The sequence below is a fragment of the Mesoplodon mirus genome (assembly GCF_964341445.2).
Source record: "Mesoplodon mirus genome assembly, chromosome: 7".
In the NCBI taxonomy this organism is placed as follows: domain Eukaryota; kingdom Metazoa; phylum Chordata; class Mammalia; order Artiodactyla; family Ziphiidae; genus Mesoplodon; species Mesoplodon mirus.
In genome coordinates, this window is record NC_138983.1 from 17,377,704 (window position 1) to 17,399,379 (window position 21,676).

Genomic DNA, 21,676 nt, shown 5'->3' on the forward strand with positions numbered 1-21,676 from the left:
TTCAGGAAGATGTACTTTATTTTTGGAAAGAGAATTTCTTTACCTGATATCTTTGCTCTCCAAAGTTATGTATGTGCCATCATACAGATCTAGGTCCCCTAAAGGTACCTTGGCTTTGATGCAGTCTGGATCCTCTTTATTATGTCTCTGTTCCAGTCCTGTATCTCTGTCCTCATTCTCTTCTATATGAATTTTTTGAGCAACTAATTGCTTCTGTTGAGAAGAAAATAAGAACACAAATGGATTTTTCTAATATTTCAACCTAGATACAACGTAAGAGAAAGGAGAATTTAATGTGTTGAACAAGTCAGAGAAATCAAAATATGCCCTGGGTTACGTTAGTTGACATAAATAAGCTTCTCGAAACAGGTGTCCATATACAGAAAGTAACAGAACATGACATTTAAAATACTGGCACATGAGTGCCTTATGATATGATCTCTGACTATCTATAAAGCTACATCTATCAACTTAACTGGCACAGAATAGCTCAGCAATTAGAAGTACCTTGAATTGTCCAAATGTGTCATATTTCAGTCCTTGAAGACATCTAGCACACTGATAGTGCTACCTGAAGTACCTAGTGCCCAGGGGAGTTCCTGCCACTGACATTGTTTTTCCAAACATACAGAGGAATTACGTTAACAGCCATGTTTCCACCACCCTATCTATCTTAACATTTGGCCATACTCCAGATTTTTCTAAAAGAAAAAAAAATACTTGAAGCCCCTCTTAACTGCCTTTGAGATCCCTCTCTCACTTCCAAAAGATACCACTATCCTGGGAATGCCCTCGTGGTCCAGTGGTTAGGACTCGGCACTTTCACTTCCAAGGCCTGGGTTCAATCCCTGGTTGGGGAACTAAGATCTCACAAACTGCGGTGCAGCCAAGAGAATAAATAAATAAATAATTAATTAAAAGAACAAAACTTACCACTATCCTAAATGTTTTATGCATCATTTTCATGTAACTTTTATAAAATATTACTATATTGACCTACTTTTCTTAAAATATTACTTTATATATATATCTACAGCTATATCTCCAAAATCAACATACAGCATTGCTTTGCAAACTTGGAAATTTTATATAAATACCATCATACTGTATGTATTATTCTACAACTTTTTTTTTAACTTAATATTATGTTTTTGACATTTATCTACATTGGCCGGTATAGCTCTAAATTTTTCATTCTAACGGATTTATAAAAATGTGTTTATTTGGGGCTTCCTTGGTGGCACAGTGGTTGAGAGTCCACCTGCCGATGCAGGGAACACAGGTTCGTGCCCCGGTCCGGGAGGATCCCACATGCCGTGGAGCGGCTAGGCCCGTGAGCCATAGCCCCTGAGCCTGCGTGTCCGGAGCCTGTGCTCCACAACAGGAGAGGCCACAACAGTGAGAGGCCCGCATACCTCAAAAAAAAAAAAAAAAAAAAAGAAAAGAATTTATTTTCCTGTAAACCATTAGGTTGCTTGTTTTAAAATATTTTTTGCTTTTAAATGTGCTATAGTATTCTTATAAAACTGTCATTGTGTAAGAGTTCCAGTAGGAGAAAAATATGGGTCTGTATGGGATACATTTTCAGTTTATTTAGTCACTGTCAATCTGCTCTTCAAAGTGGTTATAAAAACTGGAATTCTACCAACAGATTAGGATAATATCCATCTCCTCATTAACTTACCAACATTTGGTTTCGTCCTACTTTTTTAAAAAATATTTTAAATTTTTTTATACAGCAGGTTCTTATTAGTCATCAATTTTATACACATCAGTATAAACATGTCAATCCCAAACACCCAATTCAGCACACCACCAACCTCACCCACCCACGGTTTTAATCCCTTGGTGTCCATACGTTTGTTCTCTACATCTGTGTCTCAACTTCTGCCCTGCAAACTGGTTCATCTGTACCATTTTTCTAGGTTCCACATATATGCGTTAATATACGATATTTGTTTTTCTCTTTCTGACTTACTTCACTCTGTATGATAGTCTCTAGATCCATCCACGTCTCAACAAATGACTCAATTTTGTTTCTTTTTACGGCTGAGTAATATTCCACTGTATATATGTACCACATCTTCTTTATCCATTCATCTGTCGATGGGCATTTAGGTTGCTTTCATGACCTGTCTATTGTAAATAGTGCTGCAAGGAACACTGGAGTGCATGCGTCTTTCTGATTTCTGGTTTTCTCTGGGTATATGCCCAGTAGTGGGATGGCTGGATCATATGGTAATTATATTTTTAGTTTTTTAAAGAACCTCCATATTGTTCTCCATAGTGGCTGTATCAATTTACATTCCCACCAACAGTGCATTTCTCCACACCCCCTCCAGCATTTCATTTGTAGATTTTCTACAAAGAGATGCCCATTCTAACTGGTGTGAGGTGATACCTCCTTGTAGTTCTGATTTGCATTTCTCTAATTATTAGTGATGTTGAGCAACTTTTCATGTGCTTCTTGGCCATCTGTATGTCTTCTTTGAAGAAATCTCTATTTAGGTCTTCTGTGCATTTTTGGATTGGGTTGTTTGTTTTTTTAATATTGAGCTGCATGAGCTGTTTATCTATTTTGGAGATTAATCCTTTGTCCACTGATTCGTTTGCAAATATTTTCTCCCATTCTGAGGGTTCTCTTTTGGTCTTGTTTATGGTTTCCTTTCCTGTGCAAAGACTTTGAAGTTTCATTAGGTCCCAATTGTTTATTTTTGTTTTTATTGCCATTACTCTAGGAGGTGGATCAAAAAATATCTTGCTGTGATTTATGTCAAAGAGTGTTCTTCCTATGTTTTCCTCTAAGAGTTTTATAGTGTCTGGTCTTACACTTAGGTCTTGAATCCCTTTTGAGTTTATTTTTTTTGTATGGTGTTAGGGAGTGTTCTAATTTCATTCTTTTACTTGTAGCTGTCCAGTTTTCCCAAAACCACTTACTGAAGAGACTGTCTTTTCTCCACTGTATGTCTTCGCCTCCTTTGTCATAGATTAGTTGACCATAGGTGCATGGGTTTATCTCTGTGCTTTCTATCTTGTTCCATTGATCTATGTCTCTGTTTTTGTGCCAATACCATATTGTCTTGATTACTGTAGCTTTGTAGTATAGTCTGAAGTCAGGAAGTCTGATTCCTCCAGCTCTGTTTTTTTCCCTCAAGACTGCTTTGGCTATTCGGGGTCTTTCGTGTCTCCATACAAATTTTAAGATGATTTGTTCTAGTTCTGTAAAAAATGCCATTGGTAGTTTGATGGGGATTGCATTGAATTTGTAGATTGCTTTGGGTAGTATAGTCATCTTCACAATATTGATTCTTCCAATCCAAGAACATGGCATATCTCTCCATCTGCTGGTATCATCCTAATTTCTTTCATCAGTGTCTTACACTTTTCTGCATAGAGGTCTTTTGTCTCCCTAGGTAGGTTTATTCCTCAGTATTTTATCCTCTTTGTTGCAATGGTAAATGGGAGTGTTTCCTTAATTTCTCTTTCAGATTTTTCATCATTAGTGTACAGGAAAGCAAGAGATTTCTGTGCATTAACTTTGTATCCTGCAACTTTACCAAATTCACTGATGAGCTCTAGTAGTTTTCTGGTCGCATCTTTAGGATTCCCTATGTATAGTATCATGTCATCTGCAAAGAGTGACACTTTTACTTCTTCTTTTCCAATTTGTATTCCTTTTTTCTTGTCTGATTGCCGTGGCTAGGACTTCCAAGACTATGTTGAATAATTGCGGTGAGAATGGACATCCTTGTCTTGTTCCTGATCTTAGAGGAAATGCTTTCAGTTTTTCACCATTGAGAATGATGTTTGCTATGGGTCTGTCGTATATGGCCTTTATTATGTTGAGGTAGGTTCCCTCTATGCCCACTTTCTGGAGAGTTTTTATCATAAATCGGTGTTCAATTTTGTCCAAAGCTTTTTCTGCATCTATTCAGATAATCACATAGTTTTTATTCTTCAATTTGTTAATATGGTGTATCACATTGATTGATTTCCACATATTGAAGAATCCTTGCATCCCTGGGATAAATCCCACTTGATCATGGTGTATGATCCTTTTAATGTGTTGTTGGATTCTGTTTGCTAGTATTTTGTTGAGGATTTTTGCATCTATATTCATCAGTGATATTGGTCTTTAATTTTCTTTTTTTGTAGTATCTCTGTCTGGTTTTGGTATCAGGGTGATGGTGGCCTCAAAGAATGAGTTTGGGAGTGTTCCTTCCTCTGCAATTTTTTGGAAGAGTTTGAGAAGGATGGTTGTTAGGTCTTCTCTAAATATTTGACAGAATTCACCTGTGAAGCCATCTGGTCCTGGATTTTTGTTTGTCGGAAGATTTGTAATCACAGTTCCAATATCATTACTTGTGATTTCAATATCATTACTTGTGATTATTTTCTCTTTCTTCCTGGTTCAGTCTTGGAAGGTTATACCTTTCTAAGTATTTGTCCATTTCTTCCAGGTCGTCCATTTTATTGGCATAGAGTTGCTTTAGTAGTCTCTTAGGATGGTTTGTATTTCTGTGTCGTCTGTTGTAACTTCTCCTTTTTCATTTCTAATTTTATTGATTTGAGTCCTCTCCCTCTTTTTCTTGATGAGTCTGGCTAATGGTTTATCAATTTTGTTTATCTTCTCAAAGAACCAGCTTTTAGTTTTATTGATCTTTGCTATTGTTTTGTTTCTATTTATTTCTGCTTTGATCTGTATGATTTCTTTCCTTCTGCTAACTTTGGGTTTTGTTTGTTCCTCTTTCTGTAGTTCCTTTAGGCGTAAGGTTAGATTGTTTACTTGAGATTTTTGTTTCTTGAGGTAGGCTTGTGTAGCTATAAAGTTCCCTCTTAGAATTGCTTTTGGTGCATCCTCTAGGTTTTGGATCATCGTGTTTTCACTGTCATTTGTCTCTAGGTATTTTTTGATTTTCTCTTTGATTTGTGCCGTGATCTCTTGGTTATTAAGTAACGTATTGTTTAGCCTCCATGTGTTTGTGTTTTTTACGTTTTTTTCCATGTAATTCATTTCCCTGTAATCTCATAGCGTTGTGGTCAGAAAAGATGCTTGATATGATTTCAATTTTCTTAAATTTACTGAGGCTTGATTTGTGACCCAAGATGTGATCTATCCTGGAGAATGTTCCATGCGTCCTTGAGAAGAAAGTGTAATCTGATGTTTTTGGATAGAATGTCCTATAAATATCAATTAAATGTATCTGGTCTATTGTGTCATTTAAAGCTTCTGTTTCCTTATTTATTTTCATTTTGGATGATCTGTCCATTGGTGTAAGTGAGGTGTTAAAGTCCCCCACTATTATTGTGTTACTGTCGATTTCCTCTTTTATAGCTGTTAGCAGTTGCCTTATGTATTGAGGTGCTATGTTGGATGCATATATATTTATAATTGTTATATCTTCTTCTTGGATTGATCCGTTGATCATTATGTAGTGTCCTTCCTTGTCTCTTGCAACATTCTTTATTTTAAAGTCTATTTTATCTGATATGAGTATTGCTACTCCAGCTTTCTTTTGATTTCCATTTGCATGGAATATCTTTTTCCATCCCCTCACCTTCAGTCTGTATGTGTCCCTAGGTCTGAAGTGGGTATCTTGTAGACAGTATATATATGGGTCTTGTTTTTGTATCCATTCAGCGAGCCTGTGTATTTTTTTTTTTATAAGAGATGCATTATATCTTTTTTTGTTTGTTTGTTTGTTTGTTTTTACTTGTTGACAGTTTGCTTTATTTATTTATTTATTTTTGGCTGTGTTGGGTCTTCGTTTCTGTGCGAGGGCTTTCTCTAGTTGTGGAGAGCGGGGGCCACTCTTCATCGCGGTGCGCGGGCCTCTCACTATCGTGGCCTCTCTTGTGGAGCACAGGCTCCAGACGCGCAGGCTCAGTAATTTTGGCTCACGGGCCCAGTTGCTCCGCGAGCCTGTGTATTTTGATTGGAGCATTTAATCCATTCACGTTTAAGGTAATTATCGATATGCATGTTCCTATGACCATTTTCTTAATTGTTTTGGGTTTGTTTTTGTGGGTCCTTTTCTTCTCTTGTGTTTCCTACTTAGAGAAGTTCTTTAGCATTTGTTGTTGAGCTGGTTTGGTGGTGCTGAACTCTCTTAGCTTTTGCTTGTCTGTAAAGCTTTTGATTTCTCCATCGAATCTGAATGAGATCTTGCCAGGTAGAGTAATCTTGGTTGTAGGTTCTTCCCGTTCATCACTTTAAGTATCATGCCACTCCCTTCTGGCTTGTAGAGGTTATGCTGAGAAATCAGCTGTTAAGCTTATGGGAGTTCCCTTGTATGTTATTTTGTTTTTGCCTTGCTGCTTTCAATAATTTTTGTCTTTGTTTTGCCAATTTTATTACTATGTGTCTCGGTGTGTTTCTCCTTGGGTTTATCCTGTATGGGACTCACTGCACTTCCTGCACTTGGGTGGCTATTTCCTTTTCCATATTAGGGAAGTTTTTGACTGTAATCTCTTCAAATATTTTCTCTGGTCCTTCCTCTCTCTCTTCTCCTTCTGGGACCCCTATAATGCGAATGTTGTTGTGTTTAATGTTGTCCCAGAGGTCTCTTAGGCTGTCTTCATTTCTTTTCATTCTTTTTTCTTTATTCTGTTCTGCAACAGTGAATTCCACCATTTTGTCCTCCAGATCACTTATTCGTTCTTCTGCCTCAGTTATTCTGCTATTGATTCCTTCTAGTGTAGCTTTCATTTCAGATATTGTATTTTTCATCTCTTTGTTTGTTCTTTAATTCTTCTAGGTCTTTGTTAAACATTTCTTGCATCTTCTCACTTTGCCTCCATTCTTTTTCTGAGGTCCTGGGTCATCTTCACTATCATTATTCTGAATTCTTTTTCTAGAAGGTTGCCTATCTCCACTCCTTTTAGCTGTTTTTCTCGGGTTTTATCTTGTTCCTTCATTTGGTACATAGCCCTGTGCCTTTTCATCTTGTCCATCTGTGAATGTGGTTTTTGTTCCACAGGATGCAGGACTGTAGTTCTTCTTGCTTCTGCTGTCTGCCCTCTGTGTCCTACTTTTTAATTTATGTCAATCTCATGGGTATGAAATGTTATCTTGTTATAATTATTGGGGTAGACTGTATTATTATTAACAAATTTGTGCCCCTCCTTAAAAGAGAATTCTACATCATCACTGTTCTGCTGGACTCCAATGTGACCAATATTTCCTTTGGTCGATGTAACATGAGAAGCATCATATGAGCCTTCTAGAGGGAAGCGTTTTTAGAGCCAGTGTATGCTTCACCATGTTCTTTCTTTTCCCTCAGGTAGTGAGAATGGCAATATCCAGGCTGTTGTAGGTATATTTCTCATATGTACTATACAGCTAAACTAAATAAGAAATCCAATCTGATATTCCACGTTTTAATCAGTTTGTTTAATCTGTTTATATTTATCGTGATCACTGATCTTATGGATTTATTTCAACCAGATTATTTTGGGTTTTCTGTTTATCTTACTTTTTCTTTGCTGCTTTTTTCTCATTTCCTGCCTGATACACTTTTTTTTTTTTTTTTCTTTTTTTGCAGTAGGCGGGCCTCTCACTGCTGTGGCCTCTCCCGTTGCAGAGCACAGGCTCTGGATGCGCAGGCTCAGTGGCCATGGCTCACGGGCCTAGCCACTCCATGGCATGTGGGATCTTCCTGGACCAGGGCATGAACCCGTGTCCCCTGCATCAGCAGGCGGACTCTCAACCACTGCACCACCAGGGAAGCCCCTGATACACTTTTGATACACTTTCTACATTCCCTCCCCTCCCCCTGTATCTTCTCTTTGTTTGTAGGTTTGAAAACTATAGATTGCATTTCTATTATTTTGGTTACTGTCCTTACTCTTCTTTTGGTTAAGTTTTTCATCAGTAAATATTTCAGTATGATTCTGAAAGATTCTCTTTTTTAAAAGATAATACCACAACACCATTATCACATGCAAAAAATAGTAATTCCTTAATATTACATATCCAGTCTGTGTTCATTCCCAACTGTTTCTTCCCTCTATTTTAAAATACAATTTGTTTGAGTCAAAATTCAGTAAGGTCTACACACACTGCAATTGGTTGATTTGTCTTTTAAGTCTCTTTTAATCTTCCGGTTACCCCTCTATTTCCTGTTTTTTAATCCCTGTAATTTATTTGAGAAAGAAATTGGGTTACTTATCCTGTAGAGTTTATTACTCTACAAGATTTTACTGACTGCATCCCACAGGTTTAACATGTTCCTCTGTCCTCTGTATTTCCTGAATACTGACACCAGGATCCAGGGGTTCTTAACTTTTTCATGTCATGGACTTCTTTGGCAGTCTGACGAAGCCTACAAACCCTTTCTTAGAATAATCTTTTAAATACACAGAATATATAAAATGACAAAAGAAACCAATTATAGTGAAAAGCAAATTATACTGTGGTTTGATTAGATTTGGCAAGACTTCTGAAAGGTGGCGATATTCTTAAATTTTTAATATGCATACCTATACATTTTCCAACAGGATTTTAATTTATTCAGTTATTTTTGCATCCTGAACATAACAGAAGAGTTAACATGCTTTAACTAATCATTGAGCATGCCCCAACCCACCTACAGACTGGTAATTTTATTTAGTTTTATCTTTTAAACACAGAAAATAAATAAATAAATTTAGCAACTTTTTCATCAATGTTTTTACTCACCATTACACATTCTATGCACTTCCACTGGATTTACTTTTCTTCTTGCAGAAGTACATCTTTAATTTTTTTTTAAGTGAGGGTCTGTGGTTAGTAAACTGTCTGTGTATGTCAGAAAACTGCTTTGTCCTCACTCTTGAATGATGGTTTAAGAGAATATAAAATATTATATTTAAAAGAATACAAAATTCTAGACTTAACACTTTGATGCTATTCCTCCACTGTCTTCTAGTATCTAAGAAGTCATCCAGTAGTCACTACTTAGTAGATAAACTGTATTACTTAGTCTCATGGCTTTATGTCTATGTCAATGCATAACAAATTTATCTCTCTAGCTCAGACCTTTACCCAGGAGTCCACACTAGAAGAACCAACTCCTCACTCAGCGTCTCCACTTAGATGCCTAATAGGTATCTCAAACTTAATATACCAAAGCTAAACTCCTCCCCAGTCTACACCTCCTTCAGTGTTCTATATCTCAGCTAATACCAACTCCATCCAACGTCAATCGCTCAGGTCAAAAATCTTGGAATCATCCTTCACTCCCTCTTCCTATCTGTGTGTCTCTTCCCAACTACTCCATGATCATCTGTGTCTAGCAGTTTTGTAGTTGCTTCCAGGTTCTATCCAGACCCCAGGCCCAAACTCACATCACATAATTTTAGTTTAGAGTTTCTACTCCAAAGTAATATTCTACCCTGAAATGGTGTTCAGTAAATTGAAGATGCAATTATTGAACCACTGGATGGTTTGTTTTGTTTTTTGGTCATTAGGTTTTGTTTTTTCTTCCTGCTTTTTTTTTTCTTCTACCAGACTCTTTTCAAGCTCCATCCTAGTCTTACAGCAGTAGTGAATTTGGTTATCTTCCTTTATCTTGCACAAAATATTGTCATCTCCTTTATTCCATAGAAATGAACAACCAGACACCAGAGCCTGTTCCTGGCCTCGAAGACCAGCAGGTTTACAGTTTCAGCTACATTCTCAACTTAGTGTTTTGTTCCATTTCTGGTCTATGGAGATATTTATGCTGTGTTTAGGCCTGACTATATTTTATTTTGATTTCTGTTTTGTTTTTTATCTGTCATTGTTATGTATATGAAGCAGAAGTAAAAACTAAGTACTAAGTATAGACTCATTGCACTACCTTCACCAAAATTGGTGGAGTCACTATTTTTCATTTCCATTTTCAATGACTTGGTAAATGGCATTTTCCCCCTACACATCCTCTAATTTAAGTCTCCTTTCTTTATATTAAATAATACTGCCACTTAGAGAGATAACAATAAACATATATAATGGTGTCTATGCATCTGAAAATAAAAATTAGTTTCTGCACCACTGCATCTTTCTGAACACTGTGTTGAAGCTTCCAAGCATGAAGCCCAATAAATATATCTATTGTCTTTTTCCTAGTATTCATAAAAATCAACATTTCCAAATTTATAAGTGACAAAACTGGTAGGAACAAGGTGAGATACTATTTAAAAAATGGTGAGATGTTCAAGTTTTATAAATATTCCTAAAGTGCTACTACCTATACACAGCTGGTTAGTATGTGCTAAAAGCTCCTCCTTCTTAATTTACAGAATTTTTAAAAATATACAATTATAACTACTGCTGTTGATAGATGTACCAGTTTGAATTTATATAAGTGAAATTCAGAACTTTTACATTAACTATAAAATGAATGGCTACCTGGCTTTACCTTTGGTTTAAGCCAGGAGATAAGGCGTTTGCCTCTGGTTCTGCCCTAACTTGTTTTGTGAAAATCAGGCAATTCACTGTCTTTAGGTCTAATTGTTTCCTTGCTTCTAAAATGAGGATGACCTTTATGATTCCTTCTAGCACTCAAAGACTCTGACTCTTATTATTTCCAATAATTTTCTAAATCTTATTTTGCAAATTGGGTTACTTTTTCTGCAACTTAACGTTTCCTTAAAATTTGGATTCAATTTACGCTGTAACTTTTAAGAACAGGTTTTATGAGAGAAAAAAGAAACTATTTTTTAAATAGTTAATACTCTTTGCTACTATGAAAAATCAGTTTATGAAAATCAGTGATAGAAACAAAAAGGTCAGATTTTATTAGCACTAATAAATATCAAGTTTTCAAGGTGTGGGAAAAGAATTTGAAAAAGAACAGCTATATATATATAACTGAATCACTCTGCTGTACACCTAAAACTAACACAACATTGTTAATCAACTATACTCCAATATAAAATAAAAATGAAAAAAAAAGTTTTCAAGATGCAGAGTGATGAATGCTCTTCACTTCAATCATAAGAACACAAAATACCAAGACCCTAGTTTTTACTAGCTGGGAATTAACAAAATTATATTTTTATGAGGTATTCAAACCATTCTTCCTTTCGATATTTTACCCAAATTCTCCTTCCAAGAATATCCTGAGATAATGCCTTTTCATACTTGATGGAAAAATTTATACATGGAAACTTTGTTCAAGGATATAGTGAGTCAAGAACGAGGCATAAAAGAGAAAAACAAATATCATATATTAACACATACAGTGGAATCTAGAAAAATGGTACAGATGAACCGGTTTACAAGGAAGAAATAGAGACAGATGTAGAGAAGATATGGACACCAAGGGGGGAAAGTGGGGCGGGGGGGGTTGTTGGTGGTGGGATGAATTGGGCGATTGGGATTGACATGTATACATTAATATGTATAAAATAGATAACTAATAAGAACCTGCTGTATTAAAAAAATAAACAAAAAGTAATCATAAAAAAATAAAACAGAAACAAAAACGAGACATGAAACCCAGGCTCCGGTAGTCTGTTTCTCTTACTATTGCTCAAAAGGCATTCTGATTTAAAAAAAAAAAAAAAAAAAAAAAAGGACAATCTAAAAGTTGACTATTCCTGTAAAAGTCAGAAGATTTAAGAAATGCTTTACTTATTCTTTGAACACAACACCTCCTGTGAAATGCAACAAGTATCAGCTGCATATCACGTCCAGTTGCCTCACCTCCAGTTCTTTGAGGTAGTTAACTGTTGTTTCTTGTCTCATTAATATCACTAAGTCATGGGGATGCTTCAAGTTCATAGGTGAATCCACCTGCAAGCAAGCAAACAATAGATAAATAAAGCTCAGATTTCATTAACGTTTGTTTGGATATGCCTTAAATTACTGTCCAATCACCATTATAATCAGTGTTAGGTGCTCAGTAAACTTAAGGGGTATTTCAAAAGTGATCACATGTAAATTTCAGCAAACAGAATGAGAGGTTCAATAGCTGTCCCTTGAACTCCAACTTGAAAGAGCAAGCTTTCAAAGTGAATATTCTGACTAGTCATGTAAGAAATATTCAAGAAGAGAAGTATTTGGAAATGAATGATAAAGTAAATTCCTTAAAATATATTTTATACCTATACTAATAAAAATAGATTGCTTTGTCTTGATAGCACATTCCATATCTGAACAGGTCTGGTAGCAATAAAAGGAAAAATACAAAAAGCATCTATTTTTGCAGTCTACTTGCAGAAGCCATAAATCAGAGATAATATAAAATAACCTTGAGACTTAGTTTACAATTCTTGTTTCTGAATCATAAACAAGCAACTATGTTGTTGAATATGTAGGAAAAATGAACCCTCATATGCTGGTAGCAGGCTTATAAACTTATTATTTGGAGGGTTCTTTGACAACATATATCAAAATTTTAAAAGTACATACCCTTTGATCTAGGAATATAAATTCTAGGAAACTATCCTATAGGCATTCTTTAAACAAGTGGGCAAGGATGCTCACTATATTACCTTTAGCTGAAAAAAACAAACAGAAGACCCAACAAACCTAAGTCCAGCAATGAGGGAACAGGGAAAGCCACTGTCCAGTGGAATGGGATACAGAAAAATGAGATCTACTATCATGGAAAGATGTTCACAATGTATAATTAACTAAAAGTAATGAAGAATAATGAGTATGCTATACTTTTTTTAAAGAAATTACATTTCTATAGATATAGATGTATACATGTCTGTATATGCACAAAACTGAGATGGTTTACAGTGATTTCTTTTGGGAAGCGGGGTTAAGAAGAGAGGTACATTCGTATCTTTTACTTTATACACTTGTGTATATATATATATATATATATATATATATGTTTTTTTTTTTTTTTTTTTTTGGCGGTACGCGGGCCTCTCACTGTTGTGGCCTCTCCCGTTGCGGAGCACAGGCTCCGGATGCACAGGCTCAGCGGCCATGGCCCACGGGCCCAGCCGCTCCGTGGCACGTGGGATCCTCCCGGACCGGAGCAGGAACCCGTGTCCCCTGCATCGGCAGGCGGACTCTCAACCACTGCGCCACCAGGGAAGCCCTATACACTTGTATGTTTTTAAACGGTCTATAATACACACATAATATGTTTATAATAAGGAAAAAACAATACATACACACACACCGGGTTTTTTGAATTTCAAGAAAATCTAAGACAGTGGCCTTGGAGTCTAAGAGATGAAATGAAGTTCCTGCTATCCCTTAGTGTTAGACTGTCAAATTATAAACTAGCTCTTCAGGAAGTTCTACTTTGAGAAGAAACTACTGGGTTGGCCAAAAAGTTCATTCGGGTTTTTCCATAACATCTCTAACAATCTTTCTATAATCTCTAAGATCTTGACATCAGCTAAATTAATTTTAGAACTAGCTTTTTAAGTGCAGAAGATAGCCTTGCTTAGGCCTTGGTGAATGCAAGTCTATTAAAAAATAAATTTAGGGCTTCCCTGGTGGCACAGTGGTTGAGAGTCCGCCTGCCGATGCGGGGGATGCGGCTTCGTGCCCCTGTCCGGGAAGATCCCACATGCCGCGGAGCGGCTGGGCCCGTGAGCCATGGCCGCTGAGCCTGCGCATCTGGAGCCTGTGCTCCGCAAGGGGAGAGGCCACAGCAGTGAGAGGCCCGTGTATCGCGCAAAAAAAAAAAAAAAAAAAAAAAATTAAAAAGAGGGAATGGGAATTCCCTGATGGTCCAGTGGTTAGGACTTGGTGCTTTCACTTCCAGGGTTTGGGTTCAATCCCTGGTTGGGGAACTAAGATCCCACAAGCTGTGTGGAATGGCCAAGAGAATAAATAAATAAATATTAAAAAAGAGGGAATAAAAACAACATGAAATAAGTTCAATGGTTGCTTTAATAATATGCACAATAACACTGGGTGATGTTGGGTGACTGCATATAAAACTCATCTGCCTTTTCTCATTCTACCATCTCAGAGATGCCACAGGAAAAAGAGATGCTAGTCTGGACTAACTTCCACTCATACTTTCATTGCAACTGTCTGAACTACATAATCATCATTATGCAGTTGTGGATAATTATAATCTCCCGTGGTCTCTCTTTTATGACAAAATCCCTTCAGTGCTTCCCCTGGCTTTCCTACAATACTGGAATTAACATTAAAACTAGAGTCTGAATTTAAAAGGCACTAAATAATAGCAAGGCCTATACTTGACCACCTGAGCTGTGAATCTCCTCTATCAAACAATCAAACATGGCAAAGGCCTACAAGCAAAACGCTAGGTGTTTCTCAATGAGGTGTGGAAGCTTTGGCTTCTCTTTTCATTGTATCTCAGACATCGAGAGGTAGTGATTTAATACATCTCTCTATATTTATTTATTTATTTATTTATTTTTGTGGTACATGGGCCTCACCGTTGTGGCCTCTCCCGTTGCGGAGCACAGGCTCCGGATGCACAGGCTCAGCGGCCGTGGCTCACGGGCCTAGCTGCTCCGCAGCATGTGGGATCTTCCCAGACCGGGGCACGAACCCGTGTCCCCTGCATCGGCAGGCGGACTCTCAACCACTGCACCACAAGGTAAGCCCCATCTCTCTATATTTAAATGAGGTTTTCACAAAAAAATTGGGGGAGGGAGAAGGAATGTGGGAGTATGACATTCCCATTCCAAAATACCCAACCAGTCTGATTACCTGACATTTCGAGAACAGCAAGAGGAATGACAGAATGAGACAAATGAAGATTTACTTAAGAGAAATACTTAAAGTATAATCTTAACTTTAGATTAAAAAGATACTACATAACCAGCAGGGGTCTGGCCAGTATTCAATTGTGAGAAAATACTTTTCATTTCCTTGAAGCATTTAGTTCAACAAAGTTACAGTAGCTAGAGAAGGTATAAAGATAAAATTATTAGCAGAAGGAAGGGATTCCACTGACAGTTTGACAACTGTGTTTCCCTTTTTGACTTGGCAGCAAATGGCATGGATCTCTGCCAGATTAGGGTTGGTTACAGAAGATTTATAGCCTGACACATATTTTTATTGAGGTACTTTCAAGTTCTTAAATTTCAAGACTTTATGCTAATTATCTTTGGCAAATGCCAATCAGTTTGAATTTCTCTTTCAAATACCTCTCCTCCTTAGAAGATTACGAAAGATGTCTGACATGTCTGCTAAGATGTTTGACAGCTCTGTAAATACTACAACATCCATTCAACTAATAAAAATTTATTAAGCCTCTATGAACCAGGCACACTAGGAGTCCGTATCTGGAGTGTATGTACTCCTATTTTATATAAAATGTGAGAAGGAATGGTAATATCCCTTCAAAACCTTTAGCATTTAGAAGTGGCTGCTATAAGCCCAAGGGCAAAGAGTGATAGAAATTACAGAGAGGTAGGTTAAAAATGACATAACGCATACACAAGATCTCAAAGCACTTTATGGCTTTTTCACAAAGAACAAACTTCCACTGCTGCACAGCACAATAAATGGTGCTTATAATGATCTGAATAAAAAAGAAAAAGTGAAATTATTTTCAACTTGCTGTACTTAAGGTGAGAAAGCATGAAATACATTTTAGAGCAAAATTTAAACTGCAGGGAAAAACTGACCATTTATTTGGAAATTAGCTATAATGGAATTCAACTATTCAAAATGATTCATTTTCTTAAGACTTCCAGGTAAACAAAGTTTCACTGTTACTATAGCAATTTATTTTAATAAAGAAAATGACAAATTATGTGAGACAATTCAATTTTATTTTCCTTTTAATATATTATATAAGCACATGTACACAACTGTATATAACAACAGTAAATATCTTACTCATATAAAATTCATTTTCATATGCTGTCATCTCTAACCAAGATATTGGTAATTCCTGCACTTCTAATCTGGAGTTCTACCTCTGTGAATTCAGTAAAATCACATGTAATGGATGGAAATGTCACTATATAAAGGTAATGACTTCACTGCCAAGTTAAACAAAGGGTGAACAAATTAAATTTAAAAAACCAATCTAGGGAATTCCCCAGCAGTCCAGAAGTTAAGACTCTGCGCTTTCATTGCCGAGGGCGTGGGTTTGATCCCTGATCAGGGAACTAACATCCCTCAAGCCACGTGGTGTGGCCAAAAAAACCCCACCAAATCTAAAATAATCAATCTAACGAAATAAACATTTTTGAGTTCTACAAAACCAATCACTTTCCACTGGTCCTTCACGATAAGAAACTGAACTTTTCTATTGTAACATTAGTTCTACTCTTCATATGCAACTTATTCTTCACATATGATGAATATTTTTATCTGTTATTTTTAAAAAATGGTATTCAGATGAGTACATGAAAGCACTGTTAATGGGGAACTCACTCTATTCCCACCAGCACTTTGAAACTGATTAATGAAATCTTATATTATGCAATAATCATTAAAAAAGAATTTCCCTTAGGTTAAAAATGGGATGGAATATTTAAACCTTTTATTCAGAGTTTTAGATTGTTTAAATATTGAGACAATATTATGGAAACCATAAATAAAAATATTCAAAGCAACTAAGATTTCACCTCTACCTTAAATGACCCCACTTAGTATTTACAGTTTTTCCTATCCAGTACCTGCAATCTCCTTCTTGTGGCAAAATACCTGCTTTGCTCGGCTGGAAGCATCCTTCCCCACATGAGAAGCCTGATCAGTGGATTCCTTCCCCTTGGTATCCTGGTGATTATTTCTGAGAAGGGACATTAACCAAGTAGTTAGCTTATACTAAAGAGTCCCTAATCCAGAACTTTTGTTTGAGCTATGGCGGAATAGTCATCTTGTATCCCCAGTGGGCGTGAGAATGGGGTTAAAGAAGTAAACAAATGAAGACAGAGAAAAACCTATCCTGGTTATACAGTTTGAGCCCTGGATCAATCTGTGTCTGAAGCACTTAGAATTTGTCCAGAGGGGAGGAGTAGCGCCTGGACCCTACGTTCGATGAGCGCCCTCCAAGGAAACCTACACAACCTACTGAACCAACCTTAGCCACTGGGGACAGACATCAAAAACAACGGAAACTACAAACCTGCACCCTGTGAAAAGGATACCCTAAACACAGTAAGATAAGCAAAATGAAAAGACAGAAAAACACACAGCAGGAGAAGGAGCAAGATAAAAACCCACCAGACCTAACAAATGAAGAGCAAATAGGCAGTATACCTGAAAAAGAATTCAGAAATATGATAGTAAAGATGATCCAAAATCTTGGAAATAGAATAGAGAAAATGCAAGAAACATTTTACAAGGACCTAGGAGAACTAAAGAGGAAACAAGCAATGATGAACAACACAATAAATGAAATTAAAAATACTCTAGAAGGGATCAATAGCAGAATAACTGAGGCAGAAGAAAGGATAAGTGACCTGGAAGATAAAATAGTGGAAATAACTACTGCAGAGCAGAATAAAGAAAAAAGAATGAAAAGAACTGAGGACAGTGTCACAGACATCTGGGATAACATTAAACACACCAACATTCAAATTATAGGGGTCCCAGAAGAAGAAGACAAAAAAAAAGGGACTGAGAAAATATTTGAAGAGATTATAGTTGAAAATTTCCCTAATATGGGAAAGGAAATAGTTAATCAAGTCCAGGAAGCACATAGAGTCCCATACAGGATAAATCCAAGGAGAAACACACCAAGACACATATTAATCAAACTATCAAAAATTAAATACAAAGAAAACATATTAAAAGCAGCAAGGGAAAAACAACAAATAACACACAAGAGACTCCCCATAAGGGTAACAGCTGATCTTTCAGCAGAAACTCTGCAAGCCACAAGGAAGTGGCAGGACATATTTAAAGTGATGAAAATGAAAAACCTACAGCCAAGATTACTCTACCCAGCAAGGATCTCATTCAGATTTGATGGAGAAATTAAAACCTTTACAGACTAACAAAAGCTGAGAGAGTTCAGCACCACCAAACCAGCTTTACAACAAATGCTAAAGGAACTTCTCTGGGCAAGAAACACAAGAGAAGGAAAAGACCTACAATAACAAACCCAAAACAATTAAGAAAATGGGAATAGAAACATACATATCGATAATTACCTTAAATGTAAATGGATTAAATGCTCCCACCAAAAAACACAGACTGGTTGGATGGATACAAAAACAAGACCCGTATATATGCTGTCTACAGGAGACCCACTTCAGACCTAGAGACATATACAGACTGAAAGTGAGGGGATGGAAAAAGATATTCCATGCAAATGGAAATCAAAAGAAAGCTGGAGTAGCAATTCTCATATCAGACAAAATAGACTTTAAAATAAAGACTATTACAAGAGACAAAGAAGAACACTACATAATGATCAAGGGATCGATCCGAGAAGATATAACAATTGTAAATATTTATGCACCCAACATAGGAGCACCTCAATACATAAGGCAAATACTAACAGCCATAAAGGGGAAATCGACAGTAACGCTATCATAGTAGAAGACTTTAACACCCCACTTTCACCAATGGACAGATCATCCAAAATGAAAATAAATAAGGAAACACAAGCTTTAAATGATACATTAAACAAGATGGACTTAATTCATATTAATAGGACATTTCATCCAAAAGCAGCAGAATACACATTTTTCTCAAGTGCTCATGGAACATTCTCCTGGATAGATCATATCTTGGGTCACAAATCTAGCCTTGGTAAATTTAAGAAAACTGAAATCGTATCAAATATCTTTTCTGACCACAACACTATGAGACTAGATATCAATTACAGGAAAAGATCTGTAAAAAATACAAACACATAGAGGGTAAACAATACACTACTTAATAGCGAAGTGATCACTGAAGAAATCAAAGAGGAAATCAAAAAATACCTAGAAACAAATGACAGTGGAGACACGACAACCCAAAACCTATGGGATGCAGCAAAAGCAGTTCTAAGAGGGAAGTTTATAGCAATACAATCCTACCTTAAGAAACAGGAAACATCTCAAATAAATAACCTAACCATACACCTAAAGCAGTTAGAGAAAGAAAAACAAAAACACCCCAAAGTTAGCAGAAGGAAAGAAATCATAAAGATCAGATCAGAAATAAATGAAAAAGAAATGAATGAAACAATAGCAAAGATGAATAAAACTGAATGCTGGTTCTTTGAGAAGATAAACAAAATTGATGAACCATTAGCCAGACTCATCAAGAAAAAAAGGGAGAAGACTCAAATCAATAGAATTAGAAATGAAAAACAAGTAACAACTGACACTGCAGAAATACAAAAGATCATGAGAGATTACTACAAGCAACTCTGTGCCAATAAAATGGACAACCTGGAAGAAATGGACAATTCTTAGAAATGCACAACCTGCCAAGACTGAATCAGGAAGAAATAGAAAATATGAACAGACCAATCACAAGCACTGAAATTCAAACTGTGATTAAAAATCTTCCAACAAACAAAAGCCCAGGACCAGATGGCTTCACAGGCAAATTCTATCAAACATTTAGAGAAGAGCTAACACCTGTCCTTCTCAAACTCTTCCAAAATATAGCAGAGGGAGGAACACTCCCAAACTCATTCTACAAGGCCAACATCACCCGGATACCAAAACCAGAAAAAGATGTCACAAAGAAAGAAAACTACAGGCCAGTATCACTGGTGAACATAGATGCAAAAATCCTCAACAAAATACTGGCAAGCAGAATCCAACAGGACATTAAAAGGATCACACACCATGATCAAGTGGGGTTTATACCAGGAATGCAAGGATTCCTCAATATATGCAAATCAATCAACATGATACACCATATTAACAAACTGAAGGAGAAAAACCGTATGATCATCTCAATAGATGCAGAGAAAGCTTTCGACAAAATTCAACACCCATTTATGATAAAAACCCTCCAGAAAGTAGGCATAGAGGGAACTTACCTCAGCATAATACAGGCTATATTTGACAAACCCACAGCCAACATCGTCCTCAATGGTGAAAAACTGAAACCATTTCCACTAAGATCAGGAACAAGAGAAGGTTGCCCAGTCTCACCACTATTATTCAACATAGTTTTGGAAGTTTTAGCCACAGCAATCAGAGAAGAAAAAGAAATAAAAGGAATCCAAACTGGAAAAGAAGAAGTAAAGCTGTCACTGTTTGCAGACACATGATACTATACATAGAGAATCCTAAAGATGCCACCAGAAAACTACTAGAGCTAATCAATGAATTTGGTAAAGTAGCAGGATACAAAATAAATACACAGAAATCTCTGGCATTCTTAAACACTAATGATGAAAAATCTGAAAGTGAAATTAAGCAAACAGTCCCATTTACCACTGCAACAAAAAGAATAAAATATCTAGGAATAAACCTACCTAAGGAGACAAAAGACCTGTATGCAGAAAATTATAAGACACTGATGAAAGAAATTAAAGATGATACAAATAGATGGAGAGATATACCATGTTCTTGGACTGGAAGAATCAACATTGTGAAGATGACTATACTACCCAAAGCAATCTACAGATTCAATGCAATCCCTATTGAACTACCACTGGCATTTTTCACAGAACTAGAACAAAAATTTCACAATTTGTATGGAAACACAGAAGACCCCAAATAGCCAAAGCAATCTTGAGAACGAAAAATGGAGCTGGAGGAATCAGGCTCCCTGACTTCAGACTATACTACAATGCTACAGTAATCAAGACAGTATGGTACTGGCACAAAAACAGAAAGATAGATCAATGGAACAGGATAGAAAGCCCAGAGATAAACCCATGCACATATGGTCACCTTATCTTTGATAAAGGAGGCAGGAATGTACAGTGGAGAAAGGACAGCCTCTTCAATAAGTGGTGCTGAGAAAACTTGACAGGTACATATAAAAGTATGAGATTAGGTCAGTCCCTAACACCATACACAAAAATAAGCTCAAAATGGATTAAAGACCTAAATGTAAGGCCAGAAACTATCAAACTCTTAGAGGAAAACATAGGCAGAACACTCTATGACATAAATCACAGCAAGATCCTTTTTGACCCACCTCCTAGAGAAATGGAAATAGAAACAAAAATAAACAAATAGGACCTAATGAAACTTAAAAGCTTTTGCACAGCAGAGGAAACCATAAACAAGATGAAAAGACAGCCCTCAGAATGGGAGAAAATATTTGCAAATGAAGCAAGTGACAAAGGATTAATCTCCAAAATTTACAAGCTGCTCATGCAGCTCAATAGCAAAAATACAAACAACCCAGTCCAAAAACGGGCAGAAGACCTAAACAGACATTTCTGCAAACAAGATATACAGATTGCCAACAAACACATGAAAGAATGCTCAACATCATTAATCATTAGAGAAATGCAAATCAAAACTACAATGAGATATCATCTCACACCGGTCAGAATGGCCATCATCAAAAAATCTAGAAACAATAAATGCTGGAGAGGGTGTGGAGAAAAGGGAACACTCTTGCACTGCTGGTGGGAATGTAAATGGATACAGCCACTATGGAGAACAGTATGGAGGCTCCTTAAAAAAGTACAAATAGAACTACCCACTACAAATAGAATCCCACTACTGGGCATATACCCTGAGAAAACCATAATTCAAAAAGAGTAATGTGCCAAAATGTTCATTGCAGCTCTATTTACAATAGCCAGGACATGGAAGCAACCTAAGTGTCCATCAACAGATGAATGGATAAAGAAGATGTGGCACATATATACAATGGAATATT

The 21,676-nt window shown here is 36.5% G+C and overlaps 1 protein-coding gene across 3 annotated transcripts in view; it reads right to left on the minus strand.

The window, feature by feature from the left end:
- The window catches only part of TTC17 (tetratricopeptide repeat domain 17), a 148,281-nt gene that overhangs the window by 109,547 nt on the left and 17,058 nt on the right, over positions 1-21,676 (minus strand). For 2 of the 3 annotated variants that reach the window (XM_082629087.1, XM_082629086.1), the window contains exons 2-3: positions 11,672-11,761; positions 44-213 (exon numbers count right to left, since the gene is read on the minus strand). In XM_082629087.1, the coding sequence (XP_082485213.1) occupies positions 44-213; positions 11,672-11,761 (260 nt within the window). Of the gene's footprint in view, positions 1-43; positions 214-11,671; positions 11,762-16,554; positions 16,632-21,676 lie in introns of those variants that run through there. The other variant, XM_082629088.1, reaches the window with a different exon arrangement.